The sequence below is a fragment of the Paramisgurnus dabryanus genome, chromosome 7, assembly GCF_030506205.2.
Source record: "Paramisgurnus dabryanus chromosome 7, PD_genome_1.1, whole genome shotgun sequence".
NCBI lineage: Eukaryota > Metazoa > Chordata > Actinopteri > Cypriniformes > Cobitidae > Paramisgurnus > Paramisgurnus dabryanus.
In genome coordinates, this window is record NC_133343.1 from 6,496,727 (window position 1) to 6,508,480 (window position 11,754).

The following is an 11,754-nucleotide window of genomic DNA, read 5'->3' on the forward strand; positions in this document are numbered from 1 at the left end:
ATAATGCGGTTAATAGTCCCAGGCTGAGTGCTGACCGCTCTGCCCACTGCTTCAATCATCCTGGGCAGCCTTTTGGGGCTTTGGACAGCTGACACCATCTTCTTAATATCTGTTTTGATAACAATTCACGCAAAAATATCTGTTATATCTTAAGGCAATGTTTGGTTAACTGTATATTAATGCAAACGTGTAAGGACAGTTTTACTATTACAAGTTGTTAAAGAAAAGAGAGATTTTCTCTTTAATTTCAGCCGTTGGTAAAAACCACATACTGTAAAAGGTAAAAACTCAATCAAGTGTACTATGGACCTAGATGTTGTTCTAGAGGCCGTTTCTGCTCTTACAGGTACTATGTGAAAGCTGGAAGCCAAAGATGATGGAAACTTGATGTATCCAATTTAATTACTCATGTCTTCGAGAAATATCCCGGAAAGGTGCTGTTTGTGGACGGGCATGATTTCTTTCACCCAAAGTATGACTATGATTTTAGAAGTCAGTTTTCACACGTGGTTATGAGTCATATATAGGCATCCATTTCGATGCTACGGCGTCACTCTCAAAGTCCTGGATATGTACCCTGATCAATCCACAAATGAGAACAGTGGCTGATAAAAAAGTTACTGGCTGATTGAGATTTCTCCGTGCACCAGTGCTGGTGTAGAAACTGAGATTGTGGTGAAATCAATTCGCCCGTATGGGATTCTGAAAAGAGATCTGAGACTTTATTTGATTTTTGAGATTTGTTATGATGTTAAACTTCTGGCATATGGTTAGATTGATTGTTCATATTTTTATTGGTATTTGGTAAAAAATAGTTCAGTGCTTATTAGATTGTGTTGAGCTTCATTATTTCTTTAAAGGGACAGTTCACCCAAAAATGAAAATATTGTCATTAATGACTCTCCTGTCGTTCCAAACTCGTAAGACCTCCGTTCATCTTCGAAACACAGTTTAAGATGTTTTATATTTAGTCCGAGAGCTTGTCGACCCTTCATTGAAAATCTATGTACAGTATACTGTCCATGTACAGAAAGTTAAGAAAAACATCATCAAAGTAGTCCATGTGACATCAGGTTGTCATTTAGAATGTGTTAAAGCATCGAAAATACATTTTGGTCCAAAAATATCAAAAATTATGACTTTATTATTTATCCTTACACGTGTTTGAGAAGTAACATTTTTTTCAAACTTACAGCGTGCGTCTCCCTAAGACTGTAAACAAAGCCCGGACGCACAAAAAAAACAACAAAAAAACAGCTGGGGCGCACCAGATAACACGTCAGCCACGTCGTACGTCATCTGTGTCACTGCAGTCATGTGACTTTAGTCTCGCGCATGCGCTTCACAACAGAAGACAAATGCTGAATAAAGTAAAAATTGTGTTTATTTTGGACCAAAATGTATTTTCGATGCATAAAATATATATTATGTAGTAAGAAACGATAGAAAAATAAAAAAATATCAAATGCTCACACAATTAATCATTACTGTGTTTATACTACAGTGGCACATGAACGGTTATACACTCTTGTATATTTTCATTTTAACATTACCTCTGTCACTTTTATTGGTTTATATCAAATATTATGAAACCTTTAAATAAAATTATAATATTAAAGATGATTATAAAAGTGCAAATGTGAAACTAAAGGGCCTCACAAAAGTTAATATTAAAGGGATAGTTCACCCATTGGTATGTACCAATTGGCTTCTATAATACTTGACAATACAAATACTTTACAGTATTTTGTTTTAATGCTGAAGATCCAGTTGGTGGCGGTGTACACTAAAAAAAGGTGTAAGGCATCAATATGTATATGCATAATAACACAAGAATTTATACATTTATTATGAGATGGCTAATGTGTATGAAATCATACAAAGTTAATAGTGAAAAACGTCTGATAACTTTTGCCTGCCTGTTTTAAGCATTTATAAAACTAGATTTTTTTAACTGACATAAGATTGCATTACTAGTAATAAAGTGCCACAGGTATGTCGGTAAACCTGCAGCCAGTTAAGAGAATAACAATTCTCTGTTTAATAACCCTGGGGCAGATATTTCTGTCAGGTGCACACTGTAAAAAGTGAAACGTTGTATCACTTAAAAAATACTTCATTTGGTAACACCTAAAAATTTAGGTTTTCAACTTTTTTCAACAAAATTTAAGTACAAATTAAATTAAGTTTTTAAGATCCAACATTTCTCTTTTTAAAGTTGAAAAGGCCTTTTTTAGAAAGTGACAATGATAAACAAGTCTTATTTTCCATGTTTTTTTCCAATAACAGTTAAAGGGAAATCCAGAAAATGTTCTTAAAATATATAAACATACAATATATCAAATGAAGGAACAGACCCTCTGCTTTCAAAAAACAGGCTTCGCGCACTTTACCAACCCAGAAGTCCTTGTGAAAGAGATGGACGGGAGGAGTTCACACTGATGGACAAATTATCTTCCTATTTCCGGCGTGATGCTCGAGTCTGTCCCAAAATACGACTCCAGTGCGCCCTTGTGGACTCACGTCAAGGGTCCCTAAGGTCTGCATTACATGATGTCATCAAAGTGTGGACTCTGAGGAGGTCCACAAGTCCGGAGTGTGCCATTTGGGACAGGGCCTTACTCTCTCACGTGAGGCGTTATTTCCGAGTTGTATAAGTTGCTGGTGGATAATAGCGCTATTGCAGAAAGCCGGAAATACTAGTCATCGACAGGGAAGCATTTTCTTTTAATTTTTGAGTTAACTTGGCAATGGTGGGGAAAGAGTTAAGGGGCGGTATTATCCCCTTCTGACATCACAGGAGGAGACACATTTCAATTACCTATTTTTTTCACATGCTTGCAGAGAATGGTTTACCAAAACTAATTTACTGGGTTGTTCTTTTTCATATTTTCTAGGTTGATAGAAGCACTGGGGACCTAATTATAGCACTTAAACATGGAAACGTCCATTCCATTTTTATGATATGTCCCTTTAATCCAGTCACTAACATTCATTCTAAAATCTTTTTTGGTGTTGCACAGACAAACAGAAGACATACGCTGTAAAAAGTGAACGTTGGATCTATACATTTCTTCAACTGATAACACAAAAAAAGTTGAAAAATGTCTTTATTTTATAATGCCTAAAAATGTAAGCTTTATCAACTTAAACTTTTCACACAAATTGAGAAAATATAAGTTGAAATAAATTCCTTTTTAGGTGTAACCAATTGAAGTTTTTTTATTAATAAAACTTTCACTTATATACATTTTTACATCACGCAGTACATCAAGGTTCCAGCTTAGGCTTACAAACTGAACCAAGACCACAGACGTCACTTTTAAGATCCTGACACTGTGCTCTTCTTGATTCTTATTACATCACAGGTTTCACCGGCTGTCTTGTGTTCCTCTGCACATGAGCTGAGGATCAGTCAGGGGGCAGATACACAGATACTGTAGATCCAGACTTGTGCAATCCATAGAGGGTTTCCTATGGGGTCACACTAGATACAAGGCTCAAGTGACATTAACATCTATTTATAGAGTAGAAAGAAATCAGCTTTCTGCTTCTGTTCATCTTGAGGCCACCCAACCCATGTGATGTTTATTGAACATCAGATATCCTAAGGTTGTGCAGCCATAAATCTTTTGTTCATTAAGCTGTAAAAATATTTATTTGCGTGGTTTTCTGGAATCTTAAATGTTTCTTGCTATGCATTGTACAAAACAACCATAAGAATGAAAGTGAAACCATGCATCCTTCATTCACGTGGATCTTTCCATGTGCTGTGGCTTAAAATAGCAGCTACTATACAACATGTGTTACCTACAGTGATACTTCTCACTGCAAAAGAAAAGTAACAGAATCTTTATGGTCTTCGATAGGTTCAAACATGCAATAAACACTTACATATAATAAAAAATTATGATCAGCTAAGGACAACTATACTTTTTAAATAGACATTAAGGACATGTCCACATCTTAAATGTGAAAGTAAATGGGTGATTCTTGCATTAGAATTATACTTATGAGGAAAAAGTAAATGCAAAGTGTAAGAGTATCAAAATAACAAGCATACAGTTACAAACATCTCTTCATGTACTATTTTGCACATGATTTCAAATGACATCATACAAACCAATTTTGTTATTTTTTCCATATTTAAGGGAAAAGTTTTCATTACCGCAATGTGTCCATGACTGGATTTAGGTTCTTTGACATGGAAATATTTATAATTAAAAAATCTAAAAAATCAAAAACTTCAGTGCATGTTATACTATAAACATTTACAGTAAAGAAACATGTGGTATTTGATGATCATTGGTAAATGTAAAGACAATAATAAGGAATATAAATGTGTCCAAGACCAATTTTCTCATCCTCCATAACAATTTTCAATCATTGTTTAAGCCCTCAAGGAACTAACATTTCACAAAAAAAAAAATCGTTGGACGAGACATAATTGACTGTGACACTCAAGATGGCTACCAGGTAAGCAGTTCTTATTTTTTTCTCCAGATAAAAGTTAAATGTTTGTCATATACCTAGACAACTTTTTAGTTCTTATTACCGAAACATGAGTTTTTAAATGCATATATTTACTGTAATATGTTGCGGTAATGATCATTTTTGATAATGATAATCTAAAAAAATTTAATAATTCTATAGGAAATATTTTTTAAATCATCTAAAAATAATGGTTGTAATACTGTAAGTTCAGACCTACTTCCTGAACTTCAGCCAGCTCCTTGTTTCCTGTCTGCCATTATTGGAAAAACTGATTAATCCAGGTGTGTCTGATTATTGTTGTTGTGACTACTGAGGTCAGGCACACCTGGATTAATCAGTTTGTCCAATAATGGAAGACAGGAAACAAGGAGCTGGCTGAAGTTCATGAAGTAGTGCAGCTGGGCATAAAGCCTATTAAGGCATTTCCAGATGTAATGTGGCCCTGATTGTGTATCCAGAACTATTTGTCATGAACAAAAGTGACAGGCCCATTTAAAAACCAAATCACAAACTACAACTGAGATTCTTAGCCATTGTTAGCTAAAGGAAAACACATTGAAAACAAGTGATAAGCATGCTACAGTCTGAACGTTCATAAAACATTCTCTCAACATTTAATCTATGTGATGTTAAAAGAAAAGAAAGGATCTACTTGTTTCATCAAAGTTATTTAACAAGTACATTTAAGAAATGTAAAATACTAAGATTGTGGATTTTGTATGGATATTGGAGGGTTTACGTGTTTTAAAGTATATGTTCATCATTGTTTAAATAGGTGGGTGGAACATCTTCCCATCCCGCAGTAAACTACACCCCTGGAAAGCACCACTACTGACAACAGCACACCCACTTCCTGTTTCAAAGTTCAAACTGTAGCCAAATATAAAGCAGAGCAAAAGTGCTTTCGCTTACAACATTGCCATTGTCGAGCTGAAATACTTTTGACTTGTTCCAGGCTGTTAAGACAGATAAAAATTAACTATATCCACAATGGATAAGGAAATTTGTCTGGAAGCGCTCTCTGCGCTTCTTGAAATTCCTATCAAGCCGGGATCCAAAGGAATGTCAAATGATAATGAGCTCAATGTAGAGAATTTATTGTCTACAGCCTTTTTCGGAAAACTAATGACGGGTCTAGCATCAACTTTTTTACCACAGTCAGTGCTGGGACTTTTCGACGGAGGTCTACGCAAGGAGTTGTTTGTTGACATGGATGAATTTTTTGACCCAAAGTATGATTATGATTTCACATACTGCAAGGACATGTCAATTTGCAAGCGTGGCGATGAGCCATACAAACGGCCATGTGGATGGTACCGTTTTGCTCTCAAAGTCCTGAATAAGTATCCTGATGGAAATACCTGGCTGGGTACGGATGGATGGAGGAGTAACTCAGTGGTTGGTGAATGGCCCGTCTCCTATCATGGTACCACCATTGAAAATGCTAAAGGGATCGTGAAATCTCATTACACTGCAGGTCCCAGACAACTGTACGGACGAGGAGTCTATTCAACATATGACATCGATCAGGCTTCTGGTTACAGCAGGGAATTTACATCCAAAACCAATGGAAAGAAATACAGAGTCATCATGCAGAACAGGATCAATCCAAAAATGAGGAAAGTGTGTAAAAGACAGGACTACTGGCTGATTGAGATTCCCGAAGGCACCTCAGCTGCTAAAGAGAAGGAGATTGTGGAGAAATCTCTCCGCCCGTATGGGATTCTGCTGAAGCAGGTGTAAGAAATGAAATATATGCGGATCATAAGCTGTGTGAATGCTGTTAAATGCAGTTATTATTTTTTCTATCCTGCATTTAGTGATTCATTTGTTGTTAATGTTTATCTGATTATTTTTTCTTGATATTCATTTTTCTTAAGAAAAAGCATGCATTTTGATTACTATGTCAGTACTAATGTAAAGGAGCTTTGCCTAAGGACACTGTAATCTTCTTTTAAAAGACATACAATGTAGGAATTCTTAGTAGCATCTGGTAATAGGTTGTATATGCAGGTTATGGTCATGCAGTAATAAATCGGTTTCAAAAACTCTTTTATATTACACAGACGTTTAGATTTTTATATTTCATAATCTTTTTTTATTAAGTGATGTGAAATATTGACTTTGTTTCTTGTAGGTCTATTTTGTTATACATTGTAAATGTGAATGGCTATTGTATGTCACTGTACAAAATCATAAGGTACATATGCTGTTTAAAAATAAATATATAACATAAGATTGTGCTGAACTATGCATTGAAATATTTTAAAGATTATGAGTTTTGTTTACATTTAATAAATATTTCATAATATCATTTCATAAGATATTTCCCCATTTTATTGTAATTGTAAACTGTATTTACATCTGCGGTAAAGCTATGGGTAACACTTTACAATAAAGTTATAATTGTGTTGTAACTAATAGGAAATAACAATGAGCAACAGTTTTCCAAAATGTATATAACCTTTATTATACTACAGGTCCGTTGAATGCTTGAATCTGGTTGGCTGGTGAACGTTCTGAGGTGTGCAGTTATTTTCTGGAAAACGCACGGCGAACGTAGTTCCAGGCAGCTGTTGACCACATTACAGTTTCAAATCACTTCGCATAGTTCACTGTAATAACGGACTAAAAAAAAACAAGACAGACGATTTTCCGAGGTAATAACAGCGCTGTTTGAAGTCGCACAGAGGTAGCCTCGTTCACACAATCTCTCTCTCTCTCTCTCTCTCTCTCTCTCTCTCTCTCTCTCTCTCTCTTTCTCTCTCTTTCTTTCTCTCTCTGTGTCAATGTAGCTCTCGCTCTCTTTCTAATAACTTCATTTATAACTGCATTTTAATGCTATGAACGGCTCAAGCCTCCGTTGCCAGCTTTAAAATGACGTTTTGGATCAAGCAAAAGAGCGTTGGATGAGACGCGGAAGAAGTTGTCCTAGTCACAATAGCGATTTAAGTACAAAAACCGGATGAATCCTTTTGAATATATCATTTGATCGATGTATTGAGGTGTGGTAACCGTGGTATAAACAAAATAATTGACTCTGGGCCGTTGAATTATTGAAAAATAATGCACACCCAAGGTGTAACGGCCGCTTCGCGGGTGGCCGCATCACCACCTTGGGTATGCATTATTTTTCTAATAATTCGACAGGCCCGTCGTCAATTGTTCCTTACTTAATGTCAGTTCTTCTAGTACGAATCTTCATGTTAGTTAATCGAATCGTACATTAATTGATGTTAACTGTTTAAAAAATTTATCAGTAAATGCTGAAATTAACATAAACTAATATTAATAAATGCTGTAGACGTATTGTTCCCTGTTAGTTTTTGTTAACTAATGCATTAAGTAACAAATACAACCTTATGGTAAAGTGTCACCAAACTCTTTTTTAAACTGATAAAGTTGTACTGTAATAAAAATATTACAACCTTTTAGAGGTTGTACAATTTAAACTTTAAAAAATAAAAGACTGCAGGACAAAACACTATGAAGTATTTTCAATAAATTACATTTATCAGTGCATGAAGCTTTATAATGTAAGGATTAAAATAAGAGATAAAGAGGTTTCAATTTTAAAGTGTTTTATTATCAAATAGCTTAGTTAGAAAAGCAGGTTTCCCTGAGCAATGAAATTCTTTCTTTGCTGACCACAATGAATACCTAGGTTATACACAAATGCATAAAGTAAGTACATAGAAACATAATAATAATATAAAAACTATGCTGCATAAAATCTGTATAAGCAAATGCGCAGTATTAACTTATGTGCAATAAAAAATAATGCAGTAACATGCAATTTAAGTGCAAATACAATATGGCAGCAATAATATTAACAGATGTACAAAACTGAGATGAGGCTACATGAGTAGCAAATATACAGTGGTGGAAATAGCAGCAATAACATTACAATGTTCAAATGAGATAAAACAACCGGACCGACTATTCTCTGAGATAAATGGTCCACTAGCTGTTTAAGAGTCTTATAGCTGAGGGGAAGAAGGAGTTTGTCTGGAAGTCCTAGAATTTACACTCCTGTATCACCGTCCTGAGGGTAGGAGTGTGAACAGTCCATGTTTGGTACAGTCTTAGTTTCACTTTAAGTTTTAAAATAAACAGTAATCACATGGTTTATGGGAATCACCTGATATCACTTGAGGTGCTATGAGTCAGATCAGCATTAACTGCCTTTAGTGTACAAAAAAAAGGTTGTTTTGCAGGCACTTTCCCCTCTTCTTGATGTTTATTTAAAGCTTATATTGAAAGGAATTAAGTCAATATACAGTATTTCATATCTGAAGTCTTTATTGGAAAAGTTTTGATGTGTTAATCCTCTATTTTTTGTTTTTTCACAAACTGTACTGATGAGTCAACTTCTGGTAATAATGGATACAAACTCCCATGTGTTGCTCTCAAGGTACTAAATAGGTAGGCTACTCCCAATACAGGTCCTTGGGTACCCCCTTCCAGAAAGTTTTAGATGTCCCCTTTAAAACACCTGATTTAACTCATCAGCAATAAACCCTTATTGATAATCTCAAAGGAAAAAAAATTATGATCAGTTTAGGACAACTGTAATTTTTTATAGACATTGCCCACATCTTACATTTTTCTGAATTGCTGGAACACATTTTTCAAAACCAGCCCTCGTTTTCTCAAAACCTTAAACACAAATCCAAATTTTCAAGCTAAATTCACAAAACCCCTGACTCTTACAGCAAAGTTGAACAATCCTTTTCAAACCATACACAATAATATAAACACTACAGATCATCCATTAGACACTACCTTAAAAAATGGAAAACACAACATCCAGGACATCTGCTTACAGAAAAATACATGTTTATTGTATATAACTACACACTTGACAAATACTGTAAAAAAAATCCCTATTACTGTAATCACAAGTTTAGTTTATTAAATAGAGTGAATACTTTACAGTAAGCATTGCGAGTAATAGTCAGTTTTTATGTGTGTGCACCACTTGTATTTTGTAAAAAATCAGCAATCCAAATGCAAAATGTTGCCTATTGCATTGTCTCTGGTGTCCTGCTCTTCCTCATACTCTTCTTCTGCCTCTCAGACCGTTTCCAATCCATACAATTTGTAAAAAATACCATTCGAAAAAAGTGTGAACAGTTTTGAGTTGTGTTTACTTGATGATAACTGTGTTGTAGTAGCATTTTGCAAATCAAGTGTGAAATGTGTTTTTTGGTTAGACGTTTGTGTTTAGAGTTTCGCAAACAGTGTCTTACCTACCTAAACGTGCTGAAGAAGAGTGAATGATGGGGGGGTTCTAATACATGTAGCTATTTTTAAATACTTGGGTTAAGCTCTTTCCATCCCACCATAAACTACTCCTCTATATAAAGCAGAGCAGAAATGCTTTCGCTTACAACATCACTATTGTCGAGCAGAAAGACTTTTGACTTGTTCTAGGCTGTTGAAACAGATCAACATTAAGTGTATCCACAATGGATGAGGAAATTTGTCTGGAAGCACTCTCTGCGCTTCTTGGCATTACTATCAAGCCGGGATCCAAAGAAATGTCAGATGATAATGAGCTCACTGTAGAGAATTTGTTGGCTACAGCCTTTTTTGGAAAACTAATGACGGGTCTAGCATCAATGTTTTTACCGCAGTCTGTGGTGGAACTTTTCGATGGAGGTCTAAGCAAGGAGTTGGTTGTGGACATGGATGAGTTCTTTGACCCAAAGTATGATTATGATTTCACATACTGTAATGACAAGTCAATTTGCGAGCGTGGCGATGAGCCATACAAACGGCCATGTGGATGGTACCGTTTTGCTCTCAAAGTCCTGGATAAGTATCCTGATGGAAATACCTGGCTGGGCACGGATGGATGGAGGAGTCACTCAGTGGTTGGTGAATGGCCCGTCTCCTATCATGGAACCACCATTGAAGGTGCTAAAGGGGTTGTGAGATCTTATTTCAGAGCAGGTCCCAGAGACCTATATGGACGAGGAGTCTATTCAACATATGACATCGATCAGGCTTCTGGTTACAGCAGGGAATTTACATCCAAAACCAATGGAAAGAAATACAGAGTCATCATGCAGAACAGGATCAATCCAAAAATGAGGAAAGTGTGTAAAAGACAGGACTACTGGCTGATTGAGATTCCCGAAGGCACCTCAGATGTTAAAGAGAAGGAGATTGTGGAGAAATCTCTCCGCCCGTATGGGATTCTGCTGAAGCAGGTGTAAGAAATGAAATAGACGCGGATCATAAGTAGCTGTGTGAATGCTGTTAAATACAGTTATTATTTTTTGCTATTCTGCATTTAGTGGTTCATTTGTTGTTAATGTTTTATTTGATTCTTTTTCTTGAATTTTATTTTCCTAAACCGATTGATTACTTTGTCAGTACTAATGTAAAGGAGCTTTGCCACTGTTATCTTATTCTTAAAAGAGGTACAATGAAGAAAGATATATGCAAGTTATGGTGATGCAGACTAAAAATAAATTGGTTTCGAAAGCTCTTTTATATTACACAGAAGTTTAGATTTGTATATGTCATGATCATTCTTATTAATGTGAAAAACAAACATGTGAAATATTATATTTGACTTTCTTACTTGAAAAACATACTTAACCCTTTAACTGGCGCATTCTTTGGTGGTGAAAAGGTGATGTACACCTTCAAAATAATATAAATCTGTCTTTTTTTGGTCTAGAAACCTAAGGGGTTGTGCACACCAAAATCTTGAAACGCCTGGAGGACACTGATTGCCAGCTGTTTTTTCAGCCGAGCGCTTTGGTAGCTGTGATACTTGAGCTGTGAGCCAGTTGGTTGTTGTGATACTTGTCCTGCCCCTCCACTGTGATTGGATGGTCGTGTGAGAACTGACATTGATGAGCGGAGCTTTTCACCCAAAGTTGAATCTCTCTCAACTCTCAATGCTCAGCACCAAGCGTGGGAAAAACGCTGATTTTCATAGCAGAAAAAAACCCGCTATACTGCAGCCAGCATTTTTTCATGCAGAAAACCGGCGCTCGGCTGAGCGTCGATAGTTGAAAGAGATTCAACTTTGGGTGAAAAGCTCTGCTTGTCAATGTCAGTTCTAGCACAACCATCCAATCACAGTAGAGGAGGGGCGGGTCAAGTATCACAACAACCAACCGGCTCACAGCTCAAGTATCACAGCTACTAAAGCGCTCGGCTGAATAAAGCTATGGCTCAGCTGAAAAAAAACAGCTGGCAATCGGCATCCTCCAGGCATTTTCAGCCGCGTTTAAAAGT

General features: G+C 36.0%; 2 protein-coding genes across 2 annotated transcripts; both read left to right on the forward strand.

Annotated features, from left to right (window-relative positions):
• Positions 1-5,367: 5,367 nt before the first annotated feature.
• On the forward strand, positions 5,368-6,761 carry LOC141282396 (uncharacterized). Its single transcript, XM_073815279.1, has one exon. It carries the CDS (start codon positions 5,485-5,487, stop codon positions 6,235-6,237), a length of 753 nt encoding a protein of 250 aa, XP_073671380.1. The 5' UTR covers positions 5,368-5,484; the 3' UTR covers positions 6,238-6,761.
• A 3,129-nt stretch (positions 6,762-9,890) lies between these two features.
• LOC141282397 (uncharacterized) lies at positions 9,891-11,355 on the forward strand. Its single transcript, XM_073815280.1, has one exon. The coding sequence runs from the start codon at positions 9,966-9,968 to the stop codon at positions 10,716-10,718; it is 753 nt and encodes a 250-aa protein (XP_073671381.1). The 5' UTR covers positions 9,891-9,965; the 3' UTR covers positions 10,719-11,355.
• The last annotated feature ends 399 nt before the right edge of the window (positions 11,356-11,754 follow it).

Excerpts from the sequence above, each read along its gene's own strand:
- LOC141282396 (XM_073815279.1), top strand. The coding sequence starts at position 5,485 with ATGGATAAGGAAATTTGTCTGGAAGCGCTCTCTGCGCTTCTTGAAATT.
- LOC141282397 (XM_073815280.1), top strand. The coding sequence starts at position 9,966 with ATGGATGAGGAAATTTGTCTGGAAGCACTCTCTGCGCTTCTTGGCATT.